At 42.9% G+C, this 14999-nt stretch overlaps 1 protein-coding gene across 2 annotated transcripts; it reads left to right on the forward strand.

The window, feature by feature from the left end:
• Positions 1-1427: 1427 nt before the first annotated feature.
• Positions 1428-14752, forward strand: Rbpn-5 (Rab GTPase-binding effector protein rabaptin-5). Of its 2 annotated transcripts, none has more exons than XM_028183932.2 (15): positions 1428-1643; positions 1714-1824; positions 2084-2221; positions 3891-4000; positions 8092-8178; positions 9659-9763; positions 9906-9963; positions 10639-10754; positions 10828-10920; positions 11154-11293; positions 11392-11485; positions 11738-11913; positions 12361-12463; positions 12644-12760; positions 14042-14752. In XM_028183932.2, the coding sequence occupies exons 1-15, from the start codon at positions 1613-1615 to the stop codon at positions 14318-14320; spliced, it is 1758 nt and encodes a 585-aa protein (XP_028039733.2). In that variant the 5' UTR covers positions 1428-1612; the 3' UTR covers positions 14321-14752. The 2 variants fall into 2 exon arrangements, with proteins under 2 accessions (XP_028039733.2, XP_089585448.1); XM_089729322.1 differs by having other exon boundaries at positions 1457-1643; positions 2087-2221.
• The last annotated feature ends 247 nt before the right edge of the window (positions 14753-14999 follow it).

Here is a 14999-nt window from a genome sequence, read left to right on the forward strand (position 1 = left end):
GAACTCACTCTCGCCCCCGTCATCTGACGGCCGGAGTCCCGCAAGGCTCCGCGCTATCACCGTTATTATTTAGTAATAAGTTATTGTCTCGGTCCTAAATGGGTCTCCGGAGACCGAGGTTATCAATGATATACCTCGGTCTCCGGAGACCCATTTAGCGCTTTTCGCCGACGACACGGCTATCTAGTACTCGTCTAGGAAGAAGTCGCTATTGCATCGGCGACTCCAGATCGCAGTAATCACCATGTGTACTGCGATGGATAGTGTTCCGGAAGTGGCGCATTGACATCAACCCTACGAAAAGCACAACGGTGCTCAAAAGGGTTCGCCCTCCGAATACCACTTCGAGCAGCCCACTCCCTAATAGCTCGTTAGCCCCATCACTCTCTTTGGCCAGCCCAAAGCCTCGAAGGTCAAATATCTAGGCCTCACCCTCGACAGAGGGATGACATTCCGACCCACATTAAAACGGTACGCGACCGTGACACCTCTATCTAATGATTTGCGAAGTAAATTGTGCCTTCGTAATAAGGTGACACTCTACAAAACTTGCATACGCCGTCATTACCTATGCAAGTGTAGTGTTCGCCCATGCGGCCCGCACCAACTTATGACTCTTTCACGTCATAAAATCCCGTTATTGTAGGATAGCCGTCGGAGCACCATGGTTCCTTAGGATCTCCATGATGACCTTGAGCTTGACTCAGTCAGTAAGTATTTACAGTCGGCATCATTGCGCCACTTTGAGAAAGCGGCCCGACATGAAAACGCTCTTGTCAAGGCCGCCGGTATTAACATACCCGATCCTGTGGACCAAATGGTAAACACTCGACGTCGTCCTAAACACGTCATTACGGATCCTCCCTATCCATTAATGGTGTTTTAGGTACCTCAAGCACCGGTCATCATCCTCACCGAACCCGTCGCTTGCGACGAAGGGCTCGACGAATACATTAACCCATAGATCTTCTCAGTGGGTTACGATTTCGATCCGGTAGTTGATTCATTCGCGAAGCAACTAATCTTGAGTTGTTAGATCTCCTTTGGAGGTGCTCGGTTTGTTGTTAGCAAATCCCACCCCTCCTGGCTGAGCCCTTGCTCGCCCACCTGCTCTGGTAAAACTGAAAGGCCTCTGGGCCACCAGTAATCTCGCAAATATAAAAAAAAAGAAATTCGTATTAAGGATAAAATTACTTACAAAATAAAGTATTAGCAATTGTTTATTAATATGAATGATGTGTTTAGTGTAATGAAATAAATATGTCAATGTCAATGAGAGAATTAATTTTAAATCACACGACATTTTAGTTACTATAAAAACCACTGCATAAAAATAAGCATTTTTTTCTTATCACGGAAGTATTTATTTGTAGTTGATGATTACGATTCTTTGTCCTTTTATGCAAAAAAAAGAAATGTCAACTTTTGACGGTCAAAATTGATGTCATGCAAAAACGTCAATAGTTTTCTGTGAATGCAGTTTTGCATGTTTTCAATTTGTATTTCTCAAGTCTTTCATTCACAAATAATTTTGAAAGAGTGTCGAGTGCGAAATAATGTCGAAAAGCAATATTTTATGAAACCCTCGCTTGCTTTCGCTTGTTAAATAAACATGTCTGCCGAACAAACTGACACTGCCACAGGTGTGTTGATAAACTTTTTCATTCATGTATTTCGTTGTTTCTAGCTGGTAAAATTGCCTTTTTTGAGTAGAAGGTGGAGGCGAAGATAAAACATCGACTAAGGAGTTGCCTCGACGAGATTTAGAGGAAGAATTCAACGTTCAAAGGGCGAAAATGAAGGAACTATTTTTACAGAAAGAAGGTTGTCCTTTTTGTTTTATTACTGTACCTTTGACTACCAATTAATGTTATAAAGTTTTTTTATTTGAGATGTACAAAATTTAAACCAATAATATAAAAACTAGATTTTTTTAAGGTGGATAATCATTATAAAATAAAGACCACAAACGTTTGATCATTAGCTTTTTCTCCTGAAGTATGCCCCCTAATATAATGTATGTACTCTTAGAACACTAAATGTGATTGATTCATTCAATAGTAACAATGGAAACATTTTGCAGAAGACATGAGGAAAATGCTTCAAGATAAAGAACATTTAGAGTCAGAGGTGCTAAGTTTGAGAGCTGAATTACAGCAGTTACAAACGCTCAGTGAAAATCAGAAATCTGAGATTCAAAGCTTGCAGCTGCTTGTTAATGGTGAGATTGTATTTATAATTTAATACATTTTAAGTGGCTATCCTTTTACATAAATACTTGAAATATATTTATATAAATAAGAAAGTGCTGATATACTTATATTAAACTGATTTTCAACCCACTGAGTTTATCACCGGATCTTCTCAGTGGGTTGCGATTCTGTTTCTGTGGAAGATTCAGCAAAGCACTTTCTAGGGACTTCTAAGTTCTTGCTAGTTCTTGTTAGCAATTCTCTAAAGTTGATCCTGTAAACTCTCCAAACTGGTTGTCAAGTTGTTTCAATAGTTTCATGGTTCTTTGGTTGAGAAAAAAAGTTATTTTTTTATAGAGCAGATAAAATGTATAACTTAATTTAACCAGTTTTTGGTACCAGGGTATACCCATGGTTTGTCATGAGTTTTGGTTTATCAGACAACTAAGTTTGCAATAAACAGATTCCCGTTCCTCTACCATATAATATTGAAACATAGCACATAGAACACTGAAAGCCAAAATGAATTTCTAGAATATGATCAAGAACATCAATATTTGAAAACCTTAAACGTCTGGTGTTTTACTACTCATATTTAGAAGTACTAATAGTGAGCTTTTAAGTGATATAATACGCCCCGACAATAAGCAAACATGTTCATTTTCTATAACAAGACATATTGTATGCCCTCAATTATCAATTAAAAAATACACAATATAACTGCAAATTTAACCACTTTGAATCTTAAACAATCCATGTCAAAGTCTCAATTGTATGGGACTATTGTATATTCTCCAAACACTCCCTGAACTGGATGACATTACTATTATACTTTGCAACAAAAGTTAGTGGTACCAAACCCTAAAAATTATTCAGTTCAACCTGTAATTGACACTGAGTTTACTAACACAATATAGAGCTAATTAATTAATTTTAATAATGTTACAATCAATGTGTTTTGTTCAATTTAACTGTTTTCCCCAAACTCAGTCAATACAGTAGAGTGGTTTATTGTGATAAGTTGTGTGAATATTTTAGTTTTGTGGTACTTGCATTGGTTTTTTGATAAAACAGGATTTAAGAGGCTCATATGGAAATATTTTTTTTATTAGTTTGATATAGATTTGTTAATAACTGGATTTGTTTAAAATGTTACCATCTTTTTGCATTTGGGGAGTAAAGGGTATGTATATACTCGACTTGCATGTTTATGTCTCTCTTTCTATCATATCATGTATATAGGGTCGCATAATTACTGTAGTACAATATTATTGAGACTCCTATGTCTCATTGGCATTTAGAAAAAAAATGGATACAGACATAAAAGCTGTTAATTCCTTTGAAATCTCAATAATATTAATGTGGTACATTAGGTATGGAAAAATTGTTTTTGCACTCCTCAATCTAGAAGGATCAAATGGCACGTACCAGAAATACAGTAGGCAGCATACAATTTTTGTTCTGACTGCAAGAATTTATCTGCCAAGGTGGATATTTTACAATATTTTCTTTTTCGAACCAGTCGTGCGTTCCAATGACCAATGAAGCATTCATAAGACTAAGACGAATATCATAAATGAGATTGGTGGATTATCTTACAGTTTACAGATTTTTGCTAATACAGAATGTGAATATACGACCTGAACGTGTTAGATGTCAGAATAGGTTAATGCAACTTCATGATGATAAATTTGATAGAAACTGTGGAGGCTTCCTCGTCCGGTACGGAGGAACTCCGCTGCCTGACCAAACGGAACCTAGAGCTGGAGCAACAGATTCGGCAAATGCAGATACAGCAACAACAGCAGGTACAGTGGGACTGATGGTAGCTCTGCCCTGCCTGTGTCGACCGCGGTCCCCTGGGAGAGGTGGGAGGGCCATTATATTTTTAGGACTTCGATCTCACGTCTCAAGGAGGGTCAAGGCGTCGATATTGTGATGTGTATGAGCTATGGTAACCAATTTACACAAAGTGAGTCGTGAGCTCGGGACCCATCAATGCAATATAAAATACATATAATCAAACTATTCAGATCGGAAGTGATACCTCGTAGATATGGGCAGGAGCAGTCTTAGATTTGCCTATCCTATACCTGCCTATTTCTGCCGTGAAGCAGTAATGCGTTTCGGTTTGAAGGGTGGGACAGCCGTTGTAACTATACTTGAGATCTTAGAACTTATATCTCAAGGTGGGTGGCGCATTTACGTCGTAGATGTCTATGGGCTCCAGTAACCAATTAACACCAGGTGGGCTGTGAGCTCGTCCACCCATCTAAGCTATAGAAAAAATAAAAAAAAATAAAAATCTGATAGTACAGTCCTGTACCAACCTCGGCAGGATGGTCCGAAGAGTACTTGCCACGTCTGAGCCACGGGCGTATTGATTTCTTGTCATTTCAAAACTGCAGCCATTTCCTGCCTTCAGTGTGCGAGTCGTATCTGTACGCGAACTGTGTCGCTTGTTAGGAATTAATTACACTTCGGAACAAAAGCGACAATTTGAATACGTAGGCTCCGTGCACACTGCACTGTAATGATTACTGTTCGTAATTATTATTGGCTGGGTCACGCGGTGCGACTAAGACAACCTCATGTAAGGTAGTCTGATATACTTCGATTACCGCGAATCGTGGGTATAAAAAAAATTACACTTGCGGTTTGACGTCATTTTCATTATCATCATTATAGGAGTGGGTGATATAAATCGTATCTAGATTCAATATCTATATATCGCAGCAATATCATTGAATCCGATATCGCCCCGAAATTTATATATCGATATCAGCCGATACACGATATTGCTCGATGTGATGCGCATGGCATATCGTACCGATTCGTGAATCGCAATCTATATATCGATATCAGCCGATACACGATATTGCTCGATGTGATGCGCATCGGCATAACGTACCGATTCGTGAATATCAGCAATATTCGTTTGGTTCGTATCGAATCGGCCAGAATGAGTGAGCGCACGATAGGGATATCATGTGATGAATGAAACAGAAACAGGCATTATCCATACAATTGTAAACCTTATATTTAAGTCCATATGTCTGTAGATTATTCTTAGCGTATCAGCAGGATACAATTTAGGAAAGAAGTTTCAACTTTCGACCCTAACTTGAATGCAGTATAGCCTATTTGCATCGTTGAATTTAATTTCACGCGCTTTGACCTTGAACTAGAATTTTTGGACAAGTGTTTATAAATACTTAAAAGTTTTTTGTGTTTGATTTTTAAAGTACACATTTTTCTATTTTTAGTTGAATCCAAATAATTGAGTTTATTTCTTGTGTTTGTATTAAACTTTTGAAATCTACACTCTTTTGGTATATTTTGTAATTTTAAATTAAGACACAAAATACTAAAAACTGGTAATAATTTAGCCAGTCCTAAGCCTGATAAAAGCATGAAGGAAAGTTTTTTTGATATTTTTATTTTCATGTTCTTTTTCTTACTTTAAAATCATATTATAAATTGATATCAGAAAACCAACCGTATAACGTAGACTTAAATCTATATCTACTACGATATTATATCAGCGTATCGTTTCAAATCTCAAATATCATGAATCGAGAAAATCTACTAGCATCCATCAATATATAGATTCAGAAAATATATAGATTCAATATCCGATATTGATACTCGATATATAGATACGATTCGATACGCGGCAAAACCGATATTACCCACTCCTACATCATTATATTATTTCGGGGAAACTTTTTTCTTTATTACTTTGGCGCGTGGAGAAATTCACGGCCCACCTGATGTTAAGTGGTTACCGGATCCCATAGACATCTACAAGGTAAATGCAGCCACCCTCCGCGAGGTATGAGTTCTTAAGTCTCCGTTTTAACAGTATAACTGCTGTACCGCCTTTCAAACTGAAACGCATTACGGCTTCACGGCTGAAATAGGCAGGGTGGTGGTACTCACAAGAGGTCCTACCACCAGTAAACGTGAACAGACTTATTGCTCTAAATCTTGTATTTAAAGGCATATAAGTGGTAAAGGAGTCTCTGGTTGCGGCTGTACAGAGACTCCTGGTTTGGAATCGAGCCGTGTCACGCTGGTGTCGCATTAATAATTCAGAATTCTTCATAACGGTATCAAACTCCAAATAGCGCGAAAGATGATTTCAAGGTATGCCTACACGCACACATATACACGTTCCGGAGAATTTGGTCGCAGCGCGTTAGATGACCTCCGATGTCAGGGGTCGCAACCCGCGGCTTTTTAGTTCCATACGCAAATACTACGTAGACTTTTTTGTGAAATAGACATTTCACAAAAAAAAAACGTTTTGAATCGGTTAAAAAGAATTAAGCACCATTTTTATTTCTCAGATACTTATTCTATTCTTATCATACTCGCTTTTCACCGCATTCAAATTTTTTTTTACATCCTTAAAAAACTTTATTTAAGGAAGTACTATTTATTGATGACAAGAAAAAAATCTTTTTGTGCCTTTCAATACATAAAAATGTTGTAAATTGTAATTTTTGGCTCTTCCGATTCAAAAGGTTGCCGACCCCTGTCCCATATTATTTTCAACACCTTTAAAACCACGAAATTCAGTGTATAACAATCCTAACGAGTTATCGCATTGCCGCGCTCACATACATTTCGCCTCGATACTACATGTTCCTTATCGCGGCACTGCACCTTCCCGCCGTTGGGTCCCATAATACGAGCGACTGTAGCGTCAGCAGCACACATCATTTACTTTTAGTTGAACATTTTTTATTTTTAAATTTCAATTGTTTTCGCATAGTATGCCTCGGTTTGTGACAATAATGACGCACAATTAATTAAAAAAGTACTACATGGGTATCTAGCGGCTGAGCGTCCCCGAAGATCGCGATCTAAATAAAACGTATTAAGTGTACGGCGTGGCGGGTAGCCATCATACAACGCAAGATATTTGACAGCCTGAGTCTCGCTTACGACATTTTCAAGATAAAGCGCATATATATAAGTTCCGAACAAGAAAATTTGGACCGTCGGTTTACCGAGCAAATATCACCCGCTCGGTGGAAGATTGTCCCTGTGTATACTTACAACGGTTTAATACGGGCAGGCCAAAGATCCACCGGAGACCTCCTGCGAAGTGACAACAACAAGTTGACAATTTCAATGCAATTGAAGACGATTTCCAAAAGCATAGTTCACAAACAAATATATATATATTTTTTGCTCTAGGTCATTCTACGAGACCCGACTAGCCTTAAGTGGCCGTCTGATAGGAATCGTAACTTGAATAGTAATGTATAAGGACTGTCCGCCCCATTGAACTCGAATCCAGGACGCCCTACTACGTCGCGCAGTGTGCTTAGTGCGAGTTCTTTAGCGTTCTCGATCTCGTAAAAGTTAACTCAAATTTGTATGCAGTTGGAACAGCGCCCCTAGCGGCAAATGTTGCAACTACATACAAATTTGAATTAACTTTCACGCTATCCAGAACGTTACAAAACTCTCACTAAGTCCACAGAGATATGTCCGTACGGTGATGTGGAGGTACACGACCACGTGAACCGATCGATATTAGTACTTACCCGCGTGCGGCGAACTGGCAATACTCATATATCGTGCATCATCGCAAGCACAACTCAATATATCATATCAGTTGTAATGTTAAATTGATTTTACCGTATATTTTTACGGCCCGACCTTAACCGGAGATTGAGCCTCGCGCACGCGCAACCCAATAAGTACATTATAAAATTCATAGTACAATAAATACAGCGAGTTAATGAGTTGGTAAAATTAAATATAAATTGAATCGTGCCAGACAATACTACAAGCGAAACGATAGCTATAGTGTCTATGCTATATGATTGTTGTCTACGTAATGGTTTTTAAATCGGCGATAACACGTCGTGCGATGTGGCAGGAGGTGTCCTTGGCCCCGGCCACGTTAGTGCGGACCCTGGCCCGGAAGCTAGGGGCTGATGCTGAAGTGGAGCAGCCGATGAGGAGGGTGAGACTTTTGTCAATTAATTTTAGATCACTTTAAACATATTATATAAAAAAAAATTTTTTGGTGTTTGGTTCACAATAGGGGTGTGCGAATATCGTTCGAATCGAATCGAACTTGCGAATTATTCGTTCCGAATCGAATAATTCGCAAGTTCGAATTATTCGCACACCCCTACTAATGATAGGTTCAATTCCAATAATTTCAAATGCGGGTTTATGTTATCTGTCGTTCTTTATAGTTCACAACTTCGCTGCGTTCATCGACAGTGCATTTCCAAAGATCTTTTTTGCCACGTACCATCCGGTTTTGGAATGAACTCCCCTCCACGGTGTTTTCCGAGCGCTATGACATGTTCTTCTTCAAACGAGGCTTGCGGAGAGTACTTAATGGTAGGCAGCGGCTTGGCTCTGCCCCTGGCATTCCTGACGTCCATGAGTGACGGTGACCACTTACCATAAGGTGGGCCGTTTGCTCGTCTGCCAACAAAGGCAATAGAAAAAATATAAAAAAAAACTTATCGTTTAATGTTGATGTATTATCCGGTCGGGGATGTATCACGTTTCGACCCGGTAGACTGGTGCTGACCCAGCGGGGTATTCTAAAAGACCCTACTACGGAGACCGGCGTCGTTGGTCGTGGACTACCGCCTCGAAGACCCGTCGGTCGGGCGTCCTCGGGGTGGCCCCGCTCTGGTTGTGTTGTCAGTGTTGTCCGTGGGAACCCCCCTACTTTGCTTAGGCTCGGACCCCGGGTGATAGAGAGTAAGGCGGCTCGTTTGGTCGGTTAGTTCCGCGATCTGCTCCCAACACCTTTAGACTATAAATACCCACATACCCTGTGCCCCATTTGGCGCGAAAACCGTGAAAGAGGAACGGCCTCCTGCCTGAACAAATTCTGTAAATATTGATTTATCAAATACACACCACAAATAATAATTTTACAAAAACCAAACTGCTAAGTGTGTAAAAAAGACCCAATTTTTTCTACTAATTTGCTGCATGGCCTAAAGTAGCACCACTCCGTCTCTTCAACGGACCCCCTGGAGAAAGAGCAGCACTCACTATTATAACATTTTGACTACACGTCTCCAAGTCGATGGCGACATTCTCACTGCGATGTCTACGGACTACAGTGGCGACTTAAGTGAGTTCGGCTGACCACCTAGAGCTTAGAGCGAAATACATTGGGAGCGGGCAAGATGTTGCACATTGTATTCATCAGATACTGGTGGTAGGACCTCTATGAGTCCGCGCGGGTAGGTACCAGCACCCCGCCTATTTCTGCCATGAAGCAGTGATGCGTTTCGGTTTGAAGGGTGGGGCAGCCGTTGTAACTATACTTGAGACCTTAGAACTTATATCTCAAGGGAGGTGGCATATTTACGTTGTAGATGTCTATAGGCTCCAGTAACCACTTAACACCAGGTGGGCTGTGAGCTCGTCCACCCATCTAAGCAATAAAAAATAGAATGTTGTGACAGAACATGGAGGACAACGAGCAGTCCATCATCGAGCCGCTGGAGCTGGAGATAGCAGCGCTCAAGAACAAGCTGCGAGAGACCGACACGCAGCTGCAGGAGGCGCTCGTAAGTCGCGCAGACCACTCACGCTGCGGAGATTCACAAATTCCACTGAGATTTTGTTAAGCTCGAGAGAGAAAGGGTATTACGGACAAGCCAATTTTAGCGCGTAACTATGAACGCTTGTTACAATGTTAATTGTTTACAGAAAACACTGGCTGCGAGCCCGCCTACTGGCGCCGCGATGGATGGCAAAACTGACGGGGGTGAGTACCCGCAGCACACACTGTATGAACTTATAACTGAGGGGGTGCGGGCGCGGGGCGGGGCGGGGGCGGGGCGGGACGCGGTGTCGCTACTTGTAACGGAAACGCTGTGAAGCAACAACATGACTGCTCCTGTACTGTCGCCAGCGATATATAGTTTCTTTTCGTAATGTGTGATTTAAGTGCTCCATAAACTCAACCGCTATTTATTTTATATATATGGCGGAAAGGCTGGTTCTATGGCGCTGGTTTTTAAAATGTTGACGCCAGCGTTGCTGACATCATTATCTTTATCATGATCATTTTCTTCCGTAATGACAGTAACTAAGACTCACTTTTCCAATGAATGCCATTTATTATATCTCAAGTGTACAACAATAACAGCAGAGAGCTCCGCTCCGTTCGACTGATCGAGCCGGAATCTTTTGTGCGTTTTTTGGGTAACCCTAGTACTATTATTTATAGTAGAAAGTGGGGGTAGCTAAGTCATGAATTCTCTTGAATACCAACTTAAACAGTTGTTGACTTGCATAATATTAAGGAAACAGTTAACTTTAACTATGTTTAGTTGAGGTTTCGGCCTTACGGGGTGAGGTGATAGTGCGGCCTCGTGGGTCATCTGGCTCTCTATATTGCCTCCAAGTATAGTTAGTAGGGTGTGTGCTCGTTGCGCAGAGGTCCACAAGCAGTGCGACATGTGCGTGAACTACGAGAAGCAGCTGGTGGGCGAGCAGGCGCAGGCCGCGGCGGCGCGGGACCGGGCTACCGGCCTGGAGCAGGCCCTCGCACAGGTACGTCCCCCCGACACCCCCCGCCACCCCCCGGGGCTCACTGTAGACTCACCACTTGCGCGTGTGTGCACAGGCCACGGAGGAGCTGGAGGGCGTGCGCTCCCTGCACGACGAGACCGTGCGCGCCTGGCACGCCGCCCGCGCCGCCGCCGCCGCGCAGCTAGAGGTGCTGCTTCTGTGCCGTTTGTCTTTCAACTCTTACTTAATACAACCTCATTCTGCTTTAGAATGAACACGTTCAGCTTGTAATGTGATATTTGCTGGATCATAATAATTATAGAAATTTTTGAGTAAAGACATGAGCTGGAAAGTTGAGAAGACCGTATTTACTATATTATAATTGGCTGACATATTTATATATCGGCCGCGAGGACTTAGTTGAGTATTCGGTGGCCGCAGGAGCTGGGCGCGGCCGTGTCGGCAGCCCGGGGCGCCGTGGCCGCCCGCGCCGAGCAGGCCAGCGCCGCCGCCCAGCGCGCGCTGCACCACGTCACCCTGCTCACCGTGGACCGGGAGACGCTGCAGGGGAAACTGGACAGGTCGGTGCGCCGACCCCGCCCTGTGGACTCGGATAGTCCCTTGTTCCTATGTGGGGTTCGAAGATGCTTTAATAAAGCATTTTTATTCGTTGTTGCAGCTTAGAAAGAGACAACGCGACGCTGCTGGGCCGCTACCTGAAGAAAGCGGAGGAGATGCAAAATGAAATTATCGATCTGCCCGACGACGTGCAGGTGCCCGCCAGCCTGCCGACTGTATAGTGTAGCCACGGCTCGGCAGCTCCGAGGTCATCCCGCGCTAGCGTTGAGGGGAACTGACCAGTGGGAACCTGACCTGGCCACGTCGCCCTGTTCCTCCACCGAACCCAACGTTTGAAGGGACTCTTGTTGGATTGTGACACCTAATAAAAGAATAAAATCAAGAAGAAATCCGGACTGTTGGTAAATTCATTAATGATTAACTGGATTACTGTCATCTGTTGCCAGGAGCTGCAGGAGCTGACCCTCCGTCTCCGCGAGCAGCTGATCTCGTGCTGCCTGTCCCGCGAGCAGGCCGCCGCCGTGGAGCAGCAGCAGCGCCTCCAGCTGCTGCAGCAGTCCACCGCGCTCCAGCAGCACGAGGAGAGGGCGGCAGCACTGGCCGCGCAGCTGCACGCCGCTCAGTACGTACACCAGACAAACTGTGGACCTTCCTGTCCGTGTTGTCGAGTTAGGACTGTTAGGGAACCGACTAAAATTCCCTTTTTCGTAATCCACGCCATCTATCGGCTTTATGACGAATTGTAACGCGCCTCCGAGCGGGCGAAGAAAAAGAACTGAGTCGACGCTTCGCACCGCGCGCGCAACTGTAAAAAAATGTTATTTAATTCAAAAATACTGTTTTTCGCAAATTTTGCTATTCGACTTGTGCGCGTGTCCGTGTGTCTTAAACTTCAGCAATCCAGAACAGTGCCCCGGGGACAGAAGACCACAAACAATATCAAGCGAGCATTTGCGAGTACCTTCCCCCCTTTTTAGTCGGTTTAGTTTTCTGGGAATTCAAATCTAATTCAACGAACCTTGTTTATACAACAACGAGATCTGAACACATCCGCACCCTCACGCCGCAGGGAGGAGCTGGACAAGCTGCAGACGGAGCGGTCCCAGATGAACGAGCTGGCCGACAAGCTGCGGCACTCCAACGACATGATCGAGGGGCTGCTGGAGGACAAGGTACCGCCGCCACGCACGCGATGTACTTCACACCCGAATAACGCTCTTATATACAGGGAGGCCGTAGGGGTCCACTGTGGTGTTCGGGGGTCCGCAGCGGACATCATCTTTTTGTCGAGTAATGTTAGAGAGCTCAAACGCTTGGCTCCCCTGCCAGTGGCCCGTGGACTGCTGTTACAGAAGCGGCTGCAGTCGGAGGCGGCGGAGATGCGCAGTCGTGTGGCGGCCCTGCAGCTGGAGCTGGACAACAGCGAGAAGGTGCAGCAGGACTTCGTCAGACTGTCGCAGTCTCTGCAGGTCAGTTTATAAGTTGTTGAAAACCAATATGTGGGAACGGGTTGCGAATTGGCGCGGCGTTCGCGACTTGACATCTGTCACTTCTGCTTGCTTCTCGAATGGGATGGTACCCTCATGTGTGACGGTCTTGCTGCGGTACGCTACAGTTTTCCATGATCACTATTCCTTATCCATTCCCGCCCTAAAGTCTTCTCCCTAAGTGATATGGCGTGAGACGACGAAGTCATCGGTCCCGGTGAGTGATTAGACGATATTTTGTTAAAATAGTACATACGGCGGACATGTTCGACGGGCACCTCGTGCTGGTTTCCGGAGCCCTGGGCTGCCACGAGGGCGCTGGGTTCGGGTCGAACATAAGTTTATTGGCTAAACTATTTAAATTTACTTTGGAAAAATTTAATTGAAAAACGAGTTTATTGCGGGCTATTCTTTTCGTTTATTCTTAACGTTTATGCGGACAAGCGCACATTAACACAAACCATCCGGATGGATGTTACATCGGAGCCAGTTCGTGTTCGCCGCCAGCGCCGCGTGTTCGCCTCGGGATATTTGTATCATGATGTCATCTGTCAGTTAGTTCAAATCTATCAATATATCTATATATTAATACGTGAAGCAAAAACTATGTACCCCTTTTTACGAAAATTGCGCGGACGGAGAAGTATGAAATTTCCCACACTTATAGAGAATATAGAGGTGTGCAGAATGTTAATATTGTTTTAAATTATGCATAAAAAATACATTAAATCAATAAATAAAAACATTACACACACTATCATGTATTTGACACACACACACACACACACACATGCATATTATTTGACTATTGTCAAACTTATTACATATAGTCTGTGGTCAAATTGAGAATAGATTAAATAAGACTTTTTGGCGGGAACGCGAGGAGTGAAGTTGTGTGATTTGTTTTATTTTGTCTATTTAGTGTTTTTTCAGGTTTAAATGTGTAATAACGGTGGTTTATTAACTGTTTAATATCTGTGAAAGTGCACAAACGTGGGAAAATGAACCAAAGCCGCTGGACGTAACTTCTCGGGTTCCTGTAAAAAGTCCACTGAAAAAATCTCAGTAAATGACCATCATTTTTCTGGGTTTACATTTCATTCCATCTCATCTCATTTCATTTAATTTCATCCCAGTTGATTGATGTCTCAAATTAATCATCTTCATTTCATTTTACTGCATAATATCATTTTTCATAAAAATAAGAATATAAAATAAGACATGACGTAAAGGTCTTAGTTATCAGGCCATAAAATACTCCAGGTGCAGCTGCAGCGCATCAGGGAGGCGGACACGGAGGTGCGGTGGCAGCACGAGGACGACGTGCACGAGTGTCCGTCGTGCCGCCAGCCGCTGCCCAGCAACAAGAAGAAGGTGCACTGCCGACACTGCGGGCGCATCTTCTGCGCGGCGTGCGTGAGTGCGCGCGTGCCCGCCGGCCCGCGCCGCCTGCCCGCGCGCGTGTGCTCCGTGTGCCGCACGCTGCTGCAGCCGCACGCCGCGCCCTACTTCTGCACGCAGCCGCCCTCCTCGCCGGACTAGACCCCCCCCCGTCACAAGACATTTTGTGTTAATCAGAAAGTTATGCAACAAAACGGTCGCTAGGCAGCGGCTTGGCTCTGCCCCTGGCATTGCTGAAGTCCATGAGCGACGGCAACCACTCACCATCAGGTGGTCCGTATGCTCGTCTGCCTACAAGGGCAATAAAAAAAACCTTTATCCAAAATAAATGTTATTAATACCTACTTCATTACTACAAACTTACCGCACCCTAAATTATGAAATTGCAAAGAAGTCAAAATATTTCTAATTAAAAAGTTCCACGAACAACCGCTCTGTTTTTTGAAATAAATGAAAAGCTGTAAATTTAGTGGTCCGTGGACCACATATTGTTATTTATATTATGACGTAGATAAATCTACTTGTTAAAGTAAATGTTTATAGTTGTGTAAAAAATAAATGATTAAGTTTAAATTATTGTAGTTTTATTACTAAACATCTTAAATATTTTAATTATTTTTTAATGCACTGAACGACTTTTCTGTACCACTGCCACAAAGCCATTATTTACCATTTAAATTTTAATAATAAAACAGCTCTTTTCACACATCTATAAATAGAAAGTTGCATTGCTTGTTGTTGGTTATTATCAGAAAATAATTTTATTAATATATTTTATAATATATAAATAATAATTTTAAGTAGGTTAGTGTAGTAGATA

Source organism: Bombyx mandarina, chromosome 08 (genome assembly GCF_030267445.1).
Source record: "Bombyx mandarina strain Sakado chromosome 08, ASM3026744v2".
In the NCBI taxonomy this organism is placed as follows: Eukaryota; Metazoa; Arthropoda; class Insecta; order Lepidoptera; family Bombycidae; genus Bombyx; species Bombyx mandarina.

Excerpts from the sequence above, each read along its gene's own strand:
- Rbpn-5 (XM_028183932.2), top strand. The coding sequence starts at position 1,613 with ATGTCTGCCGAACAAACTGACACTGCCACAG. Across the intron at positions 1,644-1,713 it reads ACAAACTGACACTGCCACAG|AAGGTGGAGGCGAAGATAAA; the intron begins GTGTGTTGATAA and ends TTTTTTGAGTAG. Across the intron at positions 11,294-11,391 it reads CTGCAGGGGAAACTGGACAG|CTTAGAAAGAGACAACGCGA; the intron begins GTCGGTGCGCCG and ends TCGTTGTTGCAG.